Source organism: Gymnoscopelus microlampas (genome assembly GCF_963454915.1).
Source record: "Gymnoscopelus microlampas genome assembly, chromosome: 8".
Lineage (NCBI taxonomy): Eukaryota > Metazoa > Chordata > Actinopteri > Myctophiformes > Myctophidae > Gymnoscopelus > Gymnoscopelus microlampas.
The window spans coordinates 13,932,792-13,956,491 of NC_139945.1; the positions used below are offsets into that span (position 1 = coordinate 13,932,792).

At 43.4% G+C, this 23,700-nt stretch overlaps 1 protein-coding gene across 1 annotated transcript in view; it reads right to left on the bottom strand.

The window, feature by feature from the left end:
* tenm4 (teneurin transmembrane protein 4) overlaps nucleotides 1-23,700 on the bottom strand; it is a 359,498-nt gene that overhangs the window by 181,145 nt on the left and 154,653 nt on the right. Inside the window, 5 exon segments of the mRNA XM_084064566.1 lie at nucleotides 965-1,159; nucleotides 3,455-3,556; nucleotides 15,072-15,285; nucleotides 17,189-17,403; nucleotides 20,474-20,632. Coding sequence (XP_083920692.1) covers nucleotides 965-1,159; nucleotides 3,455-3,556; nucleotides 15,072-15,285; nucleotides 17,189-17,403; nucleotides 20,474-20,632 — 885 coding nt within the window.

A 23,700-nucleotide genomic window follows, 5' to 3' on the forward strand; every position in this document is an offset into this window, starting at 1 on the left:
CGCCACCTGTCCATTGAACTCCATTGTACGGTTCCTCAAGCTAAATTATACTTCGCTGTACAATGGTGCCGCTCACGCGATTTCACTATTTCAAAAAATAATACTCATTGTTCATCAATCGTAATCGAGGCAAATGCTCGAAATAATCGTGTTATTCTACGTCTTCCTAATGTTCATATTACTGTTTTTATCCACATGCCATAAACGTAAATAGTACAATAATAAGACATTATGTCACTTTACTTATAAGATTGCTTTAACCCATTAAGACCTGGAACGCATCTGTGTCATTTTTTTATTTGAGCTAAAAAGCATTATTTTACACTTTAGCTATTCAAGCTCATAGCGCGGCACCGAGTGAGCTTGTAGATCTGCTATTTTTGAAAAATCGTGAAAATGTGTGCAAATCTTTGAATATATATTATTCTAAAGCGAACACTTTTAACTCAAATCTTTGCTTCTGCGGGTCCCTGGAACACCATATTTTGGGATAGGGGTCCGGGCCAAATACATATAATTTTGGGGGTCCTTGACATGAAAACGTTTGAGAACCACTGATATAGAAACATATGTTTTTCAGAAAACTGTTGGGATTTGGAAGACATTAGCTAAGAATCGGCCTCAGGTCTTAATTTAAGTGAAAAACAAGGATTTACAAGGATAACAAAATACAATTTTGAAAAATTACAATTTAGAGAACAGGGGCTTTCAACTACAGTATACAGTCAAATGATGAGTGTTCATTTAACTGTCTTCTGCATGCAGTGTGAGAGCCCAGAGCCTGAATGATTGGAATGATGCATTTATTTAACCTTAATTTCTACTGCATCACACGATGAAGTGAACAGTTTTTCAACCTAGTAACAACGCACCCCATCATCAAGTGTGGTTAGCTCGAAAATCATCATAAATCAGGCTTCAGTCATAGATTATAAAAACTCATGGAATCAGAGGGTTAGGTCACCTTCTTCGCAGTTTTCCCCTTTGTATCCGGGGTTGCAGATGCACGTGCCCACGATGCAGGTCCCATGGCCGCTGCATGTGACGTCGATGCACTGGTTGGTGGGGACGTCGCACTCGGAGCCCTTCCAGCCGCTGTGGCACATGCAGCGACCTTTGAGGTACTGGCCGTTCCCGCTGCACAGCACCGGACAGGCGGCTTTGAAAAGAGCAGACGGCATCACACACACACACACACACATCCGCTTGAATGGCCTCCCTACACTAAGAATAATAATGTATTGTTGTGCACTGGGGTCTCTAGTCATGACTGAAATGCTAACCAGCCTCCCCTACCGGTGCAGTCAGTGCTGCATGTGCAACTTTTTTCCTCGGAATGGGGTTTTGTGTCCGCGCCGTCCGATATGACCCAGATTGCAATAAAAAAACAGACAGCATAATTTGTCCCGATAGCTTCACAATGTGGCACGCCTGTTGAAATTAATGGCCAAATTAAAATGTAATGAGCTATTAGATAAAGCTAAAAAAAATCATCACTAGCATAACAGATGGTAAGATGCAGACACTGGGTGTAATATTAACACCTAGTGTCGCATATAGCCAGACTATCAGAGAACTCTGCATACTGATAACTCAGGTGACATCTAAATTCAATGTACTGTAGGGGCTAAAACCAGGTGGAATAAAACATAATGGCATTGCAGAACCAATGCAAAGACTTTAATGGGGTCCTTCAGGTCATTTAAAATCAGGATTGGTTTCCAAAACAGTGGCCGTAGGTTTTTTTTTTGCGCTGGTTCCTCCGCTTTTCAAGCCCATACATTGAATTTAGATTTTCCCAGATGTATAATCAGTAGGCGGAGATCTCTGATCATCTGCATGGCTACGCGAGACTATATATCACCCTACGGTGGGGGGTGCTCTCCATTCCGACATCTCGCCACTCCGACTAGTGGCTTCCGCGTGCGGTTAGGGTTAGGGTTAGGGTTAGGTATAGGGTTCGTAACGTTAACGTCGGAAAGGCGACATGTCGGAAAGGCGAAATGCACCCCCCTACAGGAGCGGCTATTTCTCCCTGGTCTTATGTTCGCAGGGTGTTTCCCATAGTATGTTTCCCATATACAGTAGGTAAGGTTTAATGTTTCCCACTTGCAGCCAGTACGTTTATATTATGTTGCCATCTAGCCCGCTAATGTTAGCTAGCTTAATGTGCACCTCATTGTCAAGTACTGGTGAAATTTGGTAACAGGTGATAATCCGTCCACCTCAGCCTGCCAAATCGGACAGTTAGCTAGTTAATGCGCAAGGCCATTGGCTGCTTGGTGCGGGCATTCACTCGCCTAGCAGCTTGCTCGGGCGTTCCTCAGGAGCCTCTATAAGGCCTTGCTTTCAGCACTCCTGCCTTGTTGTCAAGTGATGTTCCCAGCGTCCCATGTTCCCCAGTTGTATGTAACCACACCCCGATTGCTTTGATTTGGGGTCAGGACCCTTTGTCAGGACTCTTTGTTAGGACCATGGGAACATAAGTAACCGCCACCTACCATACGTTGATTGCTTTATTTTATGGTTTCAACACTCTAAGCCTGCTGCTGTGGGTTGTAGTGATGCACAAACATGGAAACACTGTCTGTGCATAAAAATGTATCAACAATATTTCGTTTCATGTTTAACCCAATACCTGAATCACACAGCAGGAGAGTTGAAATAAAAATGTATATATTTGTATTATTTATTTATTAATTCTATACAGTGTACTTTTGTAATTGGTCATTAACACATTTCTCATTGTGCAGTTAGCTCAGTTGGTAGAGCACTCGCATTTGAATAGCAAGGCTATGGGTTCAATTCTGGTCACCACCACCTACAACAACGCATATGAGTAGCATAGCTTGGGTAAATATAAATTGGGTTACATTTGGTACTGTGAGAGCTGGGGATAGGTTTGGCACTCAGCAATCCATCTCCCAGGGTCTATCTAGCGCCTTGTCGAGGGGATAGATACCCTAGGGCCTAGCTGATACCAACAATAATCAACGCCTACATTGTGATCGATTATTGTCAACCACTCATCATTCAGGATTGGGTGACACCCCAAGCCACGTTTATACATTTTTTGCTTGATCATTGTTCCCAATTTTACCCTGATGAACACATAATCAAAACAGGAAATTTATTTAACATAATTAGCCAAGTAGGAATAAAGACTTTTTTTCTTTTACTCTAATGGCTAAAATGTTTGTTTTATCCTGCGTTACACAAGAGTTATTGGACCTATGATTAACTGAAAAACATATTAAATGTGTTTACCCACACACTGACAATGTGCAATTAAAACATTTTAATTTAACTGCAAATGACAGTGTAGTGTTGAGCGTTTACACAATGCATGTGTCGTGCCTCGTTGACGTTCTAATTACATTGTGTGCTGACTCACTCGCATGAGTCACAGACAGAAGGAGGAAGAGGCATTGTGGGAGAAATTGGCTTGACTCACCGCGTCCACAGTCGGGCCCTCTGAAGCCTAAAAAGCAGTGGCACGTCCCTGACACGCAGTCGCCGTTCCCAAAACAGTTACTGGGGCAGTCATCTATGGAATCTGAAAGAGAGAGCAATCACAGAGTCAGGAGACTGAGTAAAGCCTGGTTTACACTGGTGTCACGCGCTAAAAAAATATGCGATCTAACAGCTCACAACACGTCGTGATGCAACGCGTTGTGAGCTTGCAGATCAGCTGTTTGTGGTGCGTGACACAGCCCAGTATACCCCAGCGTAACGTGTTTTGGAAATAAAAAAGAAAACCATTTCCTCCCACTTGTTTGCTCTCTGCAAGCATTGCTTTTCATCCCTGTATGCTAATGACACTGACAGGAACAGACTGCAGTCTTTTTCAACGTTAGAATTTCTCTGTGAAGCATTTTCTCAAGTGCCACTGCGTTTCTGCCAAGTGTGTGTGTGTGTGTGTGTGTGTGTGTGTGTGTGTGTGTGTGTGTGTGTGTGTGTGTGTGTGTGTGTGTGTGTGTGTGTGTGGTGATAGCTCGCTGAACGGCTCTGATGTTCCTCTGACGAAAAAACAAACAAACGCAAAAGTGGCAGAGCAGCCAACAAGACGAACCCAAACGCAAGACTCCCGTGTCACATTATGCACATTGCAGCACAAGGCATTCTGACCTATATAAAAACAGGCTATTCTGTGGCTAATACGAGTATGTACAAAAATAAATAAATAAACAACACAGCACAAAGCACAAAATAATGGGATTTTCCAAACTGTCAGAGGCCCGAACACCGAAACACATGTTGAACAGTTTTTGATGGTGTTTCCGAGAACTATAATACACTGTATACATTATTTTACACTTGCCAAGTCTCAAGACAGAACAGCTGAAACTGCTTTTCACTGCGGTAGTGCATGTCCACGTGAAACGCTTTCATGCCGAGTCATGGCAGTTATGTGACCGCTAGGTACCCGCGGTCACCACTACTGAGCTTCACGGGGACATGCTGTCAGGTGGAAACCTCATACTGTACTGTATGTCCAAAATGGTTACTTTCAAATTAATAAATATCAAAAGTAGCAGATATACAAGCTCAAAACGCGTCTCTTTGTGCCGCGTTTCGAGCTTGTGGATCTGCTACTTTTGATGCTTTCGTGTGACGCTGTAGTACAATCAAGCAGGGCGTTAATTTACGAAAAAAAAGTTAGAATATGGTCTTTAGGCTATAAGGCTGCAACTATCGGTTATTTTCTTAGTGATTATTCTATCGATTATTCATCGAATAATGGAGAAGCACGTTTGTCTAATAATTTGTATTATTTCCTATATATATATCAACGGATTGACACAAACAAATTGAATTAATAGTCTGATTAACTTATTTAATCATTTGGATATTTTTTAATAATCAATTAAATTGTTTAGTTTAACCCTACTTTAAACTATAAACTTGTAATGTCAAATTATTCCTAGACAACATGCTACACAATACTTTCCCATGTGTTCACTGTCCAAAGATTCGCCTCCATATACAACCTGGTGGTTGTACCGTAATAATCTAATGATAGTCCTTTGTAATATCCCCCCCCCCCCCCCATTACACCGTGCCTTGTCATACACGCACACAACCCCCTATAACATTGCCATCACAGCATCAGGCATGCCTCCTGGCAGAGGTTTGCGGTCTACTGAGAGCACCTTTCTAGTTGGCATTACATCTCAGTGTGGAAGTGTTGGTGCCAAGACACATTTATGCTATACCGAGTCTCTCTCTTCAAATTAACATTCTCCCAGCACAACAGAGCCACACGCGCAGCCACAACGTGTGCATCATTCTCATCATTCTCCGCCCACATCATGTACCGAACAATGTCACTGTGTCGAAACTGATTAATAGATTTATACATCTTCTTCATGCAACCAATTATCGCTCCTAGTTAGCTTGTATCCGACGAAATGTTTGTTTCCTTAGTGTGAAACAAGGCCGAGCGGTACGCTCTTCGAATACCAAACACAACCTGAATTAAACGGGGGGGGGGGGGGAGAACGAAATTCGCTCCTGCAGGCGACAGAAGGAGCATCAAGCTCTGAGGCAGAACTTGTGGAACAAAGAAGCTGTTGTCCCTCCGCAGAGGGTTGGAAATGTGAGCCGCGGCTGGAGCTTCCCTTTACCCCGGAGAGTCAATCATCACCGAGGGCGCAGCAGCAAGAGAGGCATGAGAAGAGAGAGACACATACACACACACACACACACACACACACACAAAGGAAAGAGAGAGCAACCAATGAATTAGGGAGTGGAGGAAAGAGAGAGACAGTGTGAATGAGAGAGAGAGGAAAAGAATGAAACGAGAGAGAGAGAGAGAGAGAGAGAGAGACGCACAGAGAAGGGAACAGTGGGTGGATTTGTGGGCTGCAGTGTAACGTTTGTGATAGTTGGGTTTTAGTGAGGGGATGTACAGTAGCTCACTCTGTCCTGTTCAATACTTTTACTGGACCTTTACTCCACTACAATTATTTGAAAACTTTAGTTACTAGTTACTTTGTAGATTTAAATTATCATATTATAAAACATACATTAACCACTTTAGCCCAATTTTATATATAGGCTATTTGAAAATAGCCGATCTACAAGCTCACAACGTGGCGCATCGCGACGCGTTGTGAGCTTGTAGATCTGCTATTTTCAAACGTTAGTACTTTTAATTTTGGTAATTTTAGTATATTTTGATGCCAATACTTTTGTACTTTTACTCAAGTAACATTTTGAACACAGGCCTTTTACTTGTAACAGAGTATTTCTACATTGCAGTATTGATACTTTTACTTAAGTAGAAAATGTGAGTACTTTTTCCAACACCGCCTACGCGCCGTGAGCAGTGTTGCCAGATTCTGTGAGAGAAACAAGCAACCAGGTCTAGGAAAACAAGCCCAAAAGAAGCGACTAAGGGCCACATGAGCACTTTAAACATATGCATCAGCTATTTGAAAATAGCAGATCTACATGCTCACAACTCGTCGCGATGCGACGCGTTGTGAGCATGTAGATGAGCTATTTTCAAATAAAACCTTGGGGGGGAAATTATAATAAGCAGATCTGGCAACACTGGCTGTGAGCTCGCAGGCCTGGGATTTTCGGCACGCGCCACCGTCGCGCAAAGGAGCGCCAAATTAGGCTTTTAATGTGCCTTTATGTGGTGTTGGGTTTTAGAGCAGGGATGTATATACAGATGTGCCATTTCAAAACTTCAAATGTCCTGCCATCGCCAAGACAGTACATTTTCAGGGGATTCCCAGGGCAATAAGAGGGACAAAGAAGGGCATTTAAAATGCTGAATTATTTTGATGATCACTGCTTTTATGATGCTAATTAATTTGAGCAACTGGTCAAGGACCTCTTCAAATCACCTTTCGCCTCATAATGAGTCTGACACCTTCTTCAACACACATTCTTTTGTTCTCATGTATATGGATGTCTGTTGAAGGGAAAAACGGGGGTGTGTAGTGACAACTTCTTTTCAGGGGCAAAACAGTGGATTTTCAAGGGCAGAACAGGGAGGAAAAAAATGCATTTTCAGGGCACTTTCAGGGAAAGAACTAGCCTGGGTGCCAGCCTGCTTCGCTACGTTCGGCGGATTTTTTTTTCTCTCTGCGCTTCTCAGTCTGGAATGCCCCCGATTGACTCGTCTTGTAGAACTACACTGGAACTACATATGTTACGTTAGGCAACGTCGTTGCTGATTGGATGTTGTTCAAACGAATGACGAATCAAAACGATCACACCGTTTTTTTTGTCCCGCCCCGCACCACAGACCAATCAGAAGCCACGGTAGGTTTCGAACCTTGGCTGCTGTGTCCCGCCTCCTGGAGATAGGAGGCATTCCAGACTGAGAAGCGCAGAGAGAAAAAAAAATCCGCCGAACGTAGCGAACCAGGCTGGCACCCAGGCTAGGAAAGAACAGTAACGTGTGAAGTTTTGAAGTGGCACATCTGTAGTAGCTCACACTGTCCTATGGGGCAGTCAGCATTTCACTGAGGATTTGTGGTGGCTTCCAACAAGAACATTCAACTTTTCTTTTGACTTTGAACAAGAACAGCCAATTAGGAGTTTTTGTTGTTGTTTTTTTGCACAAAGCTAGGGAAACTATGTGTGTTTGTGTGTGTATCTGTACGTATGTGTGAGTACAGGTGTTTATGTGGTATTAGAAGCCGTGGTGGGCTTGCCATTTTATATTTCCTTCCAAAAGTACAAATATGAGACACTTGTGAATTGCGGCTCGTGTTACAGGATAGACTAAAAAATACATTTAAAAAATGAAATGCTGACCGATGAGGTGTTCAGGAATTATTGGGCAAAGCCTGACTGCAATCCATCAGGCCACTATAACCTCGCCTCGGATAATAGATGGATACTGAGTATTAGTCAACAGTTTAACACAAATATTTCATATACTGCAGGTCAGAGGAGAGCAAGGGCAATACAGAGGAGGAGGAGAGAAGATGGATTTGAACCCGGGACCTCGTTGTTCACAAGAACCATGGGACTGTGCGCTGAATTGGCTGAGTCACCACCAGGCACTATACTATAACAAAACAAAAACAACAAAAAACAGTTTCACATATCGTCTCTGTCGGGTGGAAACCGCATACTGTATGTCCACAACTGTTACTTTTCAAGATTCAAATGAGAAAATAGCGAAAGTAGCAGATCTACAAGCTCGAAACGCGTCGCTTCGCTTCGCGTTTCGAGCTTGTAGATCTGCTACTTTTGATGCTTTTGTGTGACGCTGTAGTAGGGCGTTAAGTTACGAAAACACACAAAAAGTTCAAATATGGAGATAGGAGGTTTCTGCCCGAAACAACAACGATATCCTTTTTCTACTACGGTTGTGCAGCACCCACAGCCCGACGTCCAATGGAACATACCCTGAACCGGTGCAGTGCACTCATTCAACATGCCGACGCGGTTTAGCAGGGCTGCAGTACGTGTTTACCATGCCTATTGCCCGTGTTCCCTCTGAGAGAGCACAGAGGCTCCTAGCAAAACATTACCAGACAAGAGGCTAACGCATAAATCACGGATTCAAGCAGAGCTTCATTGAAATTCATTGCCCTTCATATCGGGGGAGCTAACTATTGTACGAAGTCCTCCCCCGGTCAGGGAGGACGGAAAACGTATATAGGCGGCAGGGGCGGGTTTTAATCAGTGCCTCGCCACACTCTCCGAGGACGCTCCATCCACTCTGACGGATGGGCGGCGGAGCCCATGCGGAGAGGTTCTGATCAGACACAACCTGGAGGAAGATGTTGTCTCTCCAGCACGCTGGGAGGGGGAATAACTCAACAACAGCATCAAGACATTACATGTTTAAAATAGCTTTGCCCAGGGAGCCACCTATTTTGGGTCAGACCAATTAACAGTAAACGCATCAGGTGAATGATGGCTCGCCGCCCCCCCCACAGCGTGTGCGGGTGCACATACGTGCTGCAATGTAAAAATACTTTGTTACAAGTAAAAGTCCGGAATTAAAAATGTACTTGAGTACAAGTACAAAAGTATTGGTATCAAAATAGCAGATCTACAAGCTCACAATGCGTAGCATCGCGACACATTGTGAGCTTGTAGATCGGCTATTTTCAAATGGCCGAAATGTATATAGGGCGGAAGTGGATAATGTATGTTTTGTAATAATGATCAAAATCTACAAAGTAACTAGTAACTAAAGTTGTACAGAAAATTGGAAATACTCCAGTAAAGTAAAAATACCTCAAAAAGTACAGTACTTGAGTACATGTACTGTAGTGTACATTCCACCACTGCGTGCGTGCATGCATGCATGCATGCACCAGGAGGCCGAGTTTGTGGCGGATGAATCATTGTCTGGCAACAGGCGGAGGGGGGGACAAATGGCTGCACGCTCCAGAGAGCCCTATAGTGCCGAGCATTCAGCAGGACACATCTCACACTGCCATGGAGCCGCAGCCAAGTAATGGACGCTCCCGTTCCAGCCCAGATGAACAACGGCATGGCTACGTGAACAAACCTTTCATTAATTCACGTAAAGACATGCCGGAGGTTTCACCGGCAGCCCCCCCTCGCCACCACCGATGCTGACCGTGAAATGATTTTGTCGCTATCCTTCTTTCTGTGAAAATGGCTCCAGTGTAGGCGATTACAAGGGGGAGGGGATTAGAATTTCCCTAGACCAGTTAGAACTGGTTTAGAATTTCCCTAAACCAATCACAAGGGATCCCCAACCCAACCTCAGACTCTCATTGGACAATACATTTTTGTACCGAATAAATCCTAGGTTCACATTGCAACACCAGACCAAGAGAGGCATGTCCACTCAGAGAGTGGGCGGGGTCTATGGTCTGAAACCAGGCTAGGGGTGGGCAACTTTGTAGATGGTGAGGGCCACCAAAATTCCGCACTCACTCTGGGGGGGGCCACATTGTTTATCGGCACTCTCGCCAGTAGTACCCCCATTACTCAAAAAGCCCATAATAGTCACATGATAAACAAGGGATATTAACACTTGTTATTCGTTGTAACTATGTTTTTATTTAGCAATTAGTAATGCTTCTATCAACTTAAATACAGCTGTACGGCTAAACAAAACTTCACATTCCTGAGTATGCCTTTCAGAGTATTGCTGTAACCTTGGCTTAAAAATATACAAAAATGAACACCAGAATTATAATTAATAAGGCTTCTATTAAAATAAACAAGTGAAGTGCTCTCCACTGGTGGACTGTTATTAATTAAAGTGGATCATGGACATGGTAAATTGCATGTTCATAGTTCACCATTTCGGATATGTTTAGACTACTTTGTTTTTCGAAAATAATTCTGTTTATATCAACATATTCGAAATAAACATGAATGGCCTGCAGGGACGCATTGAGTGACGGTGAGGGCCGCATCCCTGATATAGGGGGTTAAAGTGGTTAACCCATTAAGACCTGGAACACATCTGTGCCACTTTAGATGTCTTTGGCTATTCAAAAATAGCAGATCTACAAGCTCATAGTGCAAAAATATATTTTTTATATTTTTTTCAAAATTTAGAAAACATTTTAAGAATCGAACTCAGGCCTTAATGGGTTAAAAAAGGAACCCCCTCAAGAAACCCCACAACGAGAACCACTGCTCTTCAGCCTTCATGTTCTAAATGGACGTGTGGTTCGCATATATTCCTCTACCTGGGCAGCGCCGTTTGAAGGTCAAGTCCAAGCCTCCCATGGCTCAATATATACGATGCAGGCTGTTGGTGAGATTCAATTTCTGCTGAAGGGCATTTAGACCAGCGACCCATTTTAGAGAAAAAGGCTCCTCTAGCCCTCCTCCCTCTGAGCTGCTCTGAGCAGATCAGGTCTGAGACACAACGTGAATGGAGGAACAATAGGCTCTATGCACAGCAGCCATTTTGGAGAAAAAATTGGGCCTCTTCTGACTTCCTTCACAGGTGTTACCAATGATACTAATGAAGGCTCTGTTCCATTCTAGTCAAACAGAGTCAGGGTGCTGATATTGTGCATGTTCAAAGTGTGGTCCAGGGACCCTCATGGTTCCTTGAGAGGGTGTAACTCTGAGAGTGTACAAATGGAACCAAATGGACCCTCCCGGGTCCATTTGGTTCCATTTGTACACTCTCAGAGTTATGGGGGTCCTTGAAATTAAAAAGTTTTGAGAACCACTGTGCTACACTAAATGGAACAGAGCCTTCATTAGTGTCATTGGTAACACCTGTGAAGGAAGCAGGGAAGGGGCCCAATTTCTGTCCAATATGGCTGCTGTGCATAGAGCCTATTCCCGGCCTCCACCACACAGCCTCTGTCTATCAGCCCCTCCTGGCTTAGCCTCGCGTAGCCAGACTATATCACTGCGTGGACATGAGTCTGGTGAAAAACGTTTTTTTTTTCTTTTTTCCAAGGGGCGGGATCAAAACAATGGCTCTGTACTCAATTGGTTAGACCTACAACCACCTACCACTTACAGTCTCATATATTTGAATACTGGGCCCTGATTGGTCACCCATGACTTCGGGAGCAGGAAATGGATTCACAACGGAGCGGTGCCAGACCCAAATGGCAGAGGGCTTTTTTTTTGGTTTGCACTGGCAGACTGGTCTGGTCCCAGGCTACTCCTGGCTCTGTATCTGCTACGAGGCCCGGCACGCAGTGGTGGAAAAAGTACTCGATTGCTTTACTTAAGTGCAAGTATCAATACTGCAATGTAGAAATACTCTGTGACAAGTAAAAGTCCGGAACTAAAAATGCACTTGAGTAAAAGTACAAAAGTATTGGTATGAAAATGTACTTTAAGTACCAAAAGTAAAAGTACTCATTATACAGAATGTCTCATTTCAAGTTTTCCAATGTATACAAATCATTTGAAAATACAAGCTCACAATGCGTCGCATTGTGAGCTTGTAGATCGGCTATTTTCAAATGGCCGAAATGTATACAGAGCTGAAGTGGTTAACACATCCACCGCCAAGGGCTAATCTCAGAATGTACTCACCAGTGCCAAGGTTTTTTTGTTGTTTTTTGTTTTTTTCACGTCGCCATAGACCTTGTTAAAATCCATAAAAGTGATCTCTGCTTTGTTTACATACATCGCCGACATCTAGCTTCGTCTCCCACTCAAGACCACGTGTCAAACGGGGCAGCCATGTTTGAGTTCTGACCGTTTATGTTAACATGGGAAATGCAAGGAGAAAAAACTACAGGGCTAAAATGGAGTTTTAGTGTGCGCCTTAGAATGGAGGCCGACGGGAAACAAAAACGGGATCGCAAATAGTCCCGACTTCCGGTGGTGTTACACTGAAAATGGTCCGTGTAGAAAATTGAAAAAAAAAAAAAAACGAAAAAAAGGAAAAAGCACCCGGACCGTAGCACTACGGTCTCGGCGCTTAACAGTTGGATTTAACAGACCGTAGGACTATGTTCTTGGCGGTTAATGTGTTAATGTAGGTTTTGTAATAATAATCAAAATCTACACATTTACTAGTAACTAAAGTGTTCAAATGAATGTAGTGGAGTAAAAGTGCAATATTTGGATCCGAGATGTAGTGGAGTAGATGTAAAAGCATTGGAAATTGGAAATACACATACAAGTACAAATACCTCAAAATTGTACTTAAGTACAGTATTTAGAGTAAATGTACTTCGTTACTTTCCACCACTGCCGGCGCGTGCATCCAATCGAGAAGGAGAAGCCAAGGCAAAGCAAACACACTGCCCAGGCTGACTCCCCTCATGTGTGTCTACTTTTTTTACGTAAGTAAAGCATATTTTGAGTACTTTTTCCCGCCTCCACAACGAGGCAGCCAATCGAGAAGTGGAGGCGAGCTAAAGCAAACACGCTGCCCTCGCCCCCCTCCCTTGTGTCGCATCGTCCATTAAGCTTTGAATTGCAGCTGTTGTCGACACAGCAGGATGGGTGTGTGCGTGCGTGTGTGTGCGTGTGTGTGTGTGTGGGGGGGCGGGTAGTGCATTTCTCGACTGTCTCCTCCAGTCGGTGATGTGCATTGGAGTCGAGGACAGCCTCCCATTGATCCACAGGCTGGCACCGGCCCCTGTCACAGATGGACTGTGGCCCAGGAGCTTTTAATTAAAGAGCATGTGAGAACAGCTCCCAGCTGCCGTCCCCCGCCTGTGAAAGACGACACCTCGGGCCACTCTCGCACCTCGCCTGATACAGGAGAGCGGCTAATCAAAGTCGCCTTTAGGGCTGAACAAAGAGGAGCCACGTACGCGCTAAAAGTGAATTCGCCTCTTGCAAAAAGGGACACATGTCTGAGAGAGAGGCGAGTCACATCCCATCACATCACGTGCCACACAGAAGCCGGTCAAATCAGAGAAATACCCCTCCCGCCCCTCCCTACATGTACCTCCCATGTCTGCCGCTTTGATATATGGAAAGTGGATGGAAATTGGACGCAAATCGTGATCAAATACAGGCACTGGCAGGAAGGTATAATCGTTTTTTTGTGTGAATTGTATGCAAATGGCAAATGGAAGCCAGGGTCCCTAATTCGTCCGAGACGCTCAGGCTAATGAGTTGCATTATGATCTCTCAATGCCCTACTCAGATGCGCGGCATGATGGCACTGATTTCTTTGGTTTCGACTTCACCTTGATTAACCTGACACTCTCCCCCGCTGTTGAAATGCAACAAAAATTAATGCTCTGGCTCCTACAGTAGCTCTGGACTGCGCCGAGTTCTTTATTCTTTCTTTCTTTTTAATTGTTGTTTGTATGGAGTGGAGCAGTGGGTTCCCAACCTTTTCTGGATCAGGGTCCACTTGAAAAGTGTTCGCGGCCCGCCCATCTGACCACTTACCACCCGTGTGCATTTTCAGAGCATGTTAATATTAATGATCGATCGATTGTGTTATTAGTTGTGGTAGTATAAGTTTACTGTAAGGTCCTATTTATTGGTATAAAATTTTTTCAAGCTTTTAACCCATTAAGACCAGGAAAAACATCTGTAATTTATATTTTAACCACTTTAACCATTATTTTATACTTTGGCTATTCAAAAATAGCAGATATACAAGTGCCGCGCTATGAGCTTGTAAATCTGCATTTTTTTTTTAATCATGAAAATGTGTGCAAATCTTTAAATATATATATGTTTTAAAGTGAATATTTGTAACTCAAATCTTTGCTTCTGGAGGGGTCCCTGGAACAAAGCATATTCAGGTGGGGGGGGTCCGCCGCCAAATACATATCATTTTGGGGGTCCTTGACATGAAAATGTTTGAGAATCACTGATATTATAGCAACATAAGTGTTTCAGAAAACGGTTAGGACATTTGTAGAATTGGCGTCAGGTCTTAATGGTTTAAAGAAAAACAAAATACCATGGCTTTTTTTTTGTATTATCATGGAAATCGTAGTGTTTTGTCAATTATTTGGAGGCCCTCTTGCAATATCCTCACGGCACAGCAGTGGGCCCTGACCCACAAGGTTGGGAATGGCTGCTCTCCTCATACACAGTAGGGCATTAACAGAATAATCGAATATTCGAATATTCGACTATCAAACCACTATTCGATTATTCGATAAAAAAAATAAAAAATAAAAAAAGTTTTTTTTTTTTTTAGATTTTTTTTTTTTTAGTGGCTTTTCTGCAGCAGACACGCAGCTGTGAGCTCTGGTGTGACGTCAACTCGCATTCCTTGAGTCCAGTCATCAATGTCATTGAAAAAAATCAAAAAAAAAAACTTTTTTTTTAAATTATTTTATTTTTTATAATCAAATCGATTAATCGAATATTCGAATACTTATAGGTCGAATAATTCGAATACTAAAAATCACTATTCGTGAATGCCCTAATACACAGCATGATGGAACTGAATTCATAGGTTTCAACTTCACCTTGATTAACCTGACACTCTCCCTCCCCCCCCCCCCCCCTGCAGCTGCTGAAATGCAACAGAAAATCTGCTCTGACTCCTGGCTTCTGGACTGGCGCCGATTTCCTTCTCATTTTTTTTTTTTTGTAGAGTGAAGACATGATGCTGCCGTTGGGTATTATAGGGATTACTGGGGGGGGATTGCTGTAATAGGTTTCAGAGGCGGGTCGCGCCCGGGGGCACTCACCTATGGCGGTGGTGAGGAAGGAGACGGTCTCCGTTTCTTTCCCATCGTTGTAGACGGCCATGTGCCAGATGCCAGAGTCCATGTATTGGATGAAGCCCGTGTCGTGAGTGGTGATGGGAACCAGGCTGCGCTGCAGCGCGGCGGGGCCCTCCAGAGCCTGGACGCCGTCCTGAGCCAGCAGCCTCCGTCCGTCCAGCAGCTCCACAAAGTCAAACTAGACGAGACGGACAGACGGACAGACAGACAGACAGACAGATAGATGGACAGATAAAGACGAACCGCAGACGAGCCATTAAGGGTGACACATGAGACTGAGTGCTTTCAAAGCCTCCTTAATAGCGGAGGATCATTGGGTTCCCGCATGAATAACTCATCATCTCAGAGGAGCGTTGAAAGGGGCCGTTGGCACGTCGCGGCTCGCTCGCACGACTTCTGATCATGTCGCGGTACCGGCGCCACACATGGAATCCCCATTTCGGACCATCAAAATTGAAATGAGCAGTTAAGAGTTTGCCAAGAAAAAACATCTGCACCAATTTGCTCCATATCAGCGGCGCGTCTCAGTGAATACCAATGATGAGACAGCCTTACATTTCCATCTACATGAGGCAGGGATTCTGCACTCATCTGCCACTCGATATGTTATCAGCCACAGTACCCCAAAAAAAAGAACATGCTCTGGCTTATCCCATTAAGACCTGGAACTGTGTCATTTTTAGATTTGAGCTAAAAAAGCATTATTTTACACTTTGGGCTATTCAAAAATAGCAGATATACAAGCTCATAGCGCGGCACCGAGTGCCGCGCTATGAGCTTGTAGATCTGCTATTTTTGAAAAATCGTGAAAATTTGTGCAAATCTTTGAATAAATATATTTTTAAAGCGAACATTTTTTAACTCAAATCGTCGCTTCTGGGGGGTCCCTGGAACAAAATATTTTGATGGGGGTCCGCGGCCAAATACACCTAATTTTGGGGGTCCTTGACATGAAAAAGATTGAGCACCACTGATATAGAAACATACGTTTTTCAGAAAACTGTTGGGATTTAGGAGACATGTAGAATCGGCTTCAGGTCTCAATGGGTTATTTGCTTCAGAGTAAAAAACAGGGCGGAGGAGACAAACGTAATCGTTGGGACTGATAAATAAATCACGGCGAACGTTAATACAAACCCCGATGCGTAAGAGAACCGCACTTTGAGCCAGGGTGGTTGCATTCACAGATGAAATGTAAACCCCGCGGATGCGCAGACAGATATGATAAATCACACGATATACAGTATGCGATACTGTACTGCACATAGATGGGGAATTAGTGTAAAGACAAATCTCCACTCGGTCGGCCCCCCTGAGCCCTGAACCTTGTGAGGTGATTCATTGATGACGTTGAATATTTAAGGAACATCCTCAAATGAATTTGCCATATAAATCCTTTGGGCAAAGATTTATGAAATACCTTTCCGTTCACAGTGTGTTGTTTAATACACGGTCTGTCTAACAACGTTGATATTTACACTCCTCTGCAGAACAGGGAATGGAAACATAATATATTTTGAAACACATGCAGTGATGCCAAAGCCACGTCTCAGCATCATCACATTTAGAGCTCTCTCTCTTGATGATATATACTGTATGTATGAATGACAATGACACTACAGGCTTTCATGATAATACAAACGTGAGTCTCCGCCAATGTTGAATGAAATCTGCCAGTGGTGGTAGATAAGGTAGATAAGTACATATACTGCAGTACTGTACTTTTCTTTACTTGAGTATGGCAATTTTTAAATAATTTATACTACTATGCCTCTACATCTCATAGGCAAATATTTTACTGTTTAATCCACTATAATTATTTAGTATGTACACTTAGTCTATTCAAACATAGTTGATCTGCAAGATCTGCTATTTTCAAAAAAGTAGATAAATTATAGTACTTTTACTTTGGTACTGGAAGCATATTTCTATGCCCATAATTGTATACCTTTACTCGAGCAATTTTTTAATTCAGGCCTTTTACATAAATACAGAGTATTTCAATACTTTTACCTAACCCAAAGAAATCTGAGTACTTGTTCCACCACTGATATGTGATTAACTGTGGAAGCTCCCCCTACCTGTGTGTGTGTGGGTGGGAGGCCTCTCCTGCCGTAGATGCCCACTAGGGCGTCTTTGCCCAGGGACACGTTGAACTTCAGGTACATGGGATGATCAATGAAGACCTGGGACCTCCAGAAGACGCCGGGTGGAATCTGCTGGGCGACCTTGCGGCCCACGTCAATCTCCCCCGTGTCTATGAAGCTGTCATCGGGGAACAAGCTGTCCAATTTGCCTGCATCACACATAGAGTAAATCAGTCAAAGGGACCGCGCCATTAATCCTGCGCGCGGAGGGCAGACAGAGTCCGTCTCACAGAAGGCAGGGATAGAATCACTGTATCGCAGGGTTTCAATCACATCGCTGACAGCCAGCCAAAACAAATGACCCTTCTCACTGCCACTGCAGGCAAGATGAGAGAACCCCCCCCCCCCGCCCTAAATTCATGACCGTTTTACTTGAGTATATTGAATAGAGCAGTGGTCTGCCGAAAGGTTTAGGAGCTCAAATCATAACGCTTCTCCCTTAAAAATATCAAAATATTCATTAAACAAGCCACAGTAAAACTACGTTTGCATGTTTAACAAATCAGTATTCGGCATTCCCTCTTCAAAGCAGTAACATTCAGTGGTTATTTAAGCCTCAAAAGTTCAAGGTATTGGTGTAGGAATGCATTTGCTTTAATGAGTTCGTTTTACGTCAAATAAAACATGTCAAACCTGTTTTTATGGTTGTCTCTCTCTCTCCGGATCCGGATGGAGAGAGTTAATTGCAACGATGTCCAAACTTAACTACAATAAATATGGCAGTGCATCTGGTATCCAACCACTGCAGATGTACTATACTGCTCAAAGAAATGTAGGGAACACTTTGACCCCTTAATTATTTTGAGTTTTCATGAACTGTGTACATACTGCTAACAAAAACTGCTCAAAAGAATTAATGGATCAAAGTGTTCCCTTAATTATTTTGAGCAGTAGTTATATTGTATGTAGTATAAGCATACTAGACCATATGGTTGGTTGGACTGGTTAAAGTGATGTTTTATTCATTGAAATAAGTCCCAGACGGATTCTTTTACACAAGACATTTTTTTTAAGTAGTACTCTCCTCTGCCTCATTGCAGTGGAGAGAGATCTGCGAGTCAAGTAAGCAGGTACTACAGTAACACACCCACCAGTGGAAAAGTTTTTTTTTTCCCCATAATGCTCTATAACCCATTAAGACCGGGAACGCATCTGTGTCATTTTATGATTTTTTTTTGGCTATTCAAAAATAGCAGATCTACAAGCTCATAGCGCGGCACTCGGTGCCACGCTATGAGCTTGTGGATCTGCTATTTTTTTAAATCGTGAAATTCTTTGCAAATCTTTGAATATACGTATTTTTTTAAGCGAACATTTCAACTCAAATCTTTGCTTCTGCGGGATTCTACAAATGTCTTCTAAATCCTAACAGTTTTTTGAAAAATATTGTGTTGCTATAATCAGTGGTTCTGCAAACTTTTTTTCATGTCAAGGACCACCCAAAATGATATGTATTTGGCCACGGACCCCCATCTCAAAATATGTTGTTCCAGTGACCCCTCCAGAAGCAAAGATTTGAGTCGCAAATGTTCGCTTAAAAAAATGTATAATACGTTCAAAGATTTGCACACATTTTCACGATTTTTCAAAAATAGCAGATCTACGAGCTCATAGCACTCGGTGCCGCGCTATGAGCTTGTATATCTGCTATTTTCAAATAGCCAAAGTATAAAATAATGGTTGAAGTGGTTACACGGATGCGTTCCCGGTCTTAATGGGATAATGCACCTTCCATTGGACTCGGTGGAGATGGCAACATCTGCTTTGCCCTGCGTAGATGGGCCAATTTGCTGCAGTGATGTCTACTAAAGCAGACTTTCCACACAACACGGCCCACAGGATTTGATGGCAGACGTGCAGAGGCGTAAGGTTACATGTGGCACAGCAGATGGCAGTCTCCTCAAAAGTCCATCAGCGGTGATGGGTTTTATCGGTGAAGACACAAGACAAGCTCCCCGTCCCCGTCCCCGTCCCCCCAGATATGGGCTTTTACATAACTCTACAACACTGGGGTTGGTATTCCACATGTTGGAGGGGGGGGGGGGGGGGTGCGTTTATGTACCGCGTTAATGGGGTTCTCATCAGTCGGTTTGAATAAATCATAAGCCCGAGAACCCGGGGATAATGAGCCTCACGGTTAACTAAATGACTGTCTCTCATTTCTCATTCCTTGGCGAACGTCATATACGAGATGGAGAGAGAGAGGGGGGGGGGGGAGCTGTGGGGAAGGAAGGACGGCGAAAGGCTGTCCACATCTGCATCACCTTGGCAGAAAATTAAACTGACCATCAAGAGTTGCTGGGGCGGACAGCGGGGCCCCCGAATGATACAGACTCAGAGAGCCATGGCTATCGATTTCCCCTTCAACAACGGCTGCCATGACAGGCTGAAACTCGCCTGTAGTGGCACCTTCTTGTTAGTTAAACACACTTTCTGTCATGCGGGTAAATGAAACGGACAACTCTCAAGTTTCATCTATATGGTAATGACCCCGGTCGCCACCCCGTTTGCCCCGCACGCGGAAAAAAAGCAAAAGCGGTGAAAATCCTTTGAATACCGAGGAGTGGAGGAGATAAAACTTTTTGTGCTGGAATGGGAATGGAGCGGGTTGGTGGTGGTACCACGGGGGCGGTGGGCACATGGTCAGTTTGACTGCCAGGGAAGGCAGATGAAAGGATCATATCCGTTCTGAGGAGGCTGGGAAGAAGGCTAATCCCCCCCCCCCCCCCCTTCCCTCCTCTCCCCTCCAGATCCCTGAACCCTCCATCCATAAAGCTGTCCCATTTTTCCTCCGCCCAGGAACAAACAACGCGTCATCTCCCCCCACTCCTAGCATCTTTGCGTTTGGATTACAAAGCTAGATCTTGTGCATACCACAGAGAGCGGGCGAGCACAATGGGAGCTTATTGGACGGCAGAACAATTAGTAAGAGACTTGCATGAGTTCTGAAATGTCACTGGTGAAACTTGAAGATTTGGGAAACTTTTTTTTGTTTTGTTTTAGTTGTGCTGTTCACTTTGGTGCAAGTTGCTTTCCTTTTCTTTCCTTTTTTTAAATGATCATTACATAACACCAGACACACAAAATAAATTGTATCATCTCCAAGTTGTTCATGTACATTTTATAAACTGGAAGCAGCATTGAAGTTATCATACTAACTAGCATATGCAGATTTGTAATGGAGAAAGTGTTCAAAAGGCGTTAAACGAATTAACTTACTGTCATCTTTCCCCCTGGGTATCTCCAGGCCTGTGTTTCCTAGTGGTGGCAGTGCCAGGTCGGTGGGGAAAGGCACGCCGCTGGCGTTGTCCTCCGACAGCTGGTACATCTGTCTCTGCACGGGCTGCAGGTGCCAGTTTAACCCAAAGAGGTGCATGGCTGAAACACAAAGCAAAACATCACAGTCAGTCTCTGGATTATGTCTGAATTAATTGACAACAATGCCATGCTCTCTATGTCAGAAAGACGCCCTCAGACTCGAGTATCCATGACCCCAGCAAGGCCCCGAGTCAGTCAGAATAGCACTACTGGTTCTCAACATGCGGTCCGGGGACCATCAGGGGCCCAAATGGACCCCTACGGATCTGGAACTCTGAGAATGAACAAATGGAACCATTTTGTACACTCTCAGAGTTATATGAACACTGAGGACCGTATAGTGTATATTGTGTTTATTGGGGATCCCAGGGGTATAAATGTTACCAAATGGGGTTTCCGTGGCCTATATCAAACTGGGGGCCAATGAAATGAAAAAAAAGGGGATACAGACACAATGCCGTGGTTTAACCCATTAAGACCTGGAACGCACCTGTGAAACTTTTTGATTTGAGCTAAAAAGCATTATTTTACACTTTGGCTATACAAAATAGCAGATATACAAGCTCATAGCGCGGCACCGAGTGCTTTTGAAAAATCTTTGCGGGGTCCCTGGAACAAAATATTTTGAGATGGGGGTCCGCGGCCAAATACATATCATTTTGGCGGTCCTTGACATGAAAAAGTTTGAGAACCACTGACAGCAACATAGGTTTTAAAAAATAAATTGGATTTAGAAAACATTTTGTGGAATCGGTCTCAGGTCTTAATGGGTTAAATATATCTTTCCAAAATGTGCTGAGCAAGTGAGGCCGGCGAGATGAATGCAATCCTGAACCCCCGGAGGACAACATCTGTCCGAGTGCTTCCAAAAAAACCACACAGGGCACGGACACCATCCCCGCGGTGCTGCCACCTCCCCCTCATCCCCATTACCTTGCTAATTCCCCCCCCGCAAAGCAAGGAAACCACCGGGTCAGCAGGGGAGACAAACAGGGGAGGTTTGAATGTGAACACCGTGGAGAAACCAACGCCAGGCATTGTACAAGGGCGACAAAAGGAATGTCCTCTAGAACAATGGGACTGGGAGCGGAGGACAGCGGGGAGGAGGGGCTGACCATGACAGATCACCAATAAGGGAAGAGACACCGCGAGCTTAGTAAGGCAAAAGCCACCTTGGAAGTAAACAGTCAGCAGAAAAGGCAACAGAGCCATTTTTACCGTCCCGAGCCCGGCCGGTTCTCCTAAGCCCCTCAGACTAATCACCATGCAATTCAATCATCGTGTGAAATGATCAGACAGTTGCTATTTTTTCCCGACCGCTGAGAGCCGGGAGACGAGGATTCCGCTATGCCGCTCGAAACGTTTCCTTTCTAACGCAATGGCATTTATTCTTTCCTCGATAACATAAGCTGTTTCGAGGTTGCATTTACAGCATTTCAGCCTGCCCTCCCTGATAATAACCTTTAGTGAATGAACTGATGTATTTGTTGCAGTGAGTTATATAACTAAACATTGTTATCATGGTGACACTGATCACATCAAATCACAAATTAATTCTAATTAATCTCTGCACAACACTGAAATAAATGCATCCCAAATAGCCATATCCTATGGCTGTGGCCCCACTATTGCTGAATGGCATAAAATAATAATGAAATAAAATAAAATCAGCTTGTATATCTGCAATTATTATTCTTTGCGTTTTTTTTTACGTTTGAAATATGTTTGACAATAATGACATGCCCAAAACGCCAGGTTGAAAGGGGTTAAACTGCCCCAATAATGATCGAAAGTGAATGAATAAATAAATTGGCTCCAGCCACCACTTTGCAAACATGTAGTAAAAAAAATCAACCAGGTGCTCACATTCACAAGAGATAAAAGTAGTAAATACTACAAAGTACTGGTGGTGCTTCTAGGATCAGTGGGAATAAACACTGAAGAAACTTAACGTATGCTATAAAAAAAAAAGGCTTTCTAGTTTTACTGTCTCTCTCCTCCAGATTTTTCGCTCTATCCTACGGCAAGGACCCCAAATTAACCCATTAAGACCTGGAACGCATCTGTGTCACTTTTTTGATTTGAGCTAAAAAGCATCATTTTACACTTTGGCTATTCAAAAATAGCAGATCTACAAGCTCATAGCGCGGCACCGAGTGCCGCGCTATGAGCTTGTAGATCTGCTATTTTTGAAAAATCGAGAAAATGTGTGCAAATTAATATATTTATATTCTTTTAAAGCCAACATTGTTAACCCAAATCTTTGCTTCTGGGGGGGTCCCTGGAACAGAATATTTTGAGATGGGGGTCGGCGGCCAAATACATATCATTTTGGGGGTCCTTGACATGAAAACGTTTGGGAACCACTGATAAAGAAACATACGTTTTTCAGAAAACTGTTGGGATTTGGAGGACATTAGCTAAGAATCGGCTTCAGGTCTTACAGTAATAGGTTAATATATATATTTGGCAGTGGCGTGGACCCCCATCTGAAAATATTTTGTGCCAGGGAATCGCCATACAACATTTGTGTTGTTAAAAATGTCTGAACTTAGTTCAAGATTTTCTTTTGAAAATAACACCGCTTACACGCACATTTTGTTCAAGAATGTTTTGAAAATAGCAGATCTAGAGCTAGGAACTCAATGGAAACAAGTCCACTGGACTTTTTTTGTGTGATCCTTTTAGACTACGTGTATGACTGTACTCGTGCTGTTTGCATTTCTGTCTAATGCAATATTCAATCAATCAATCAAAAGCTTTTAGATCGGCTATTTTCCAATAGTTGATGTATAGGGATAAAGTGGTAAAAGTGATGTTGATACGTTTAGCTGGGGACCCCCTGGAACCCCCTGAAGGACATTTTTTTATTTGAGCTAAAAAGCATTATTTTACACTTTGCCTATTCAAAAATAGCAGATCTACAAGCTCGTAGCGCGGCACCGAGTGCCGCGCTACGAGCTTGTAGATCTGCTATTTTTGAAAAATCGTGAAAATGTGTGCAAATCTTTGAATATATATATTTTTTAAGCGAACATTTTTAACTCAAATCTTTGCTTCTGGGGGTGCCTGGAACAAAATATTTTGAGATGGTACCGGTCTGCGGCCAAATACATATAATTTTGGGG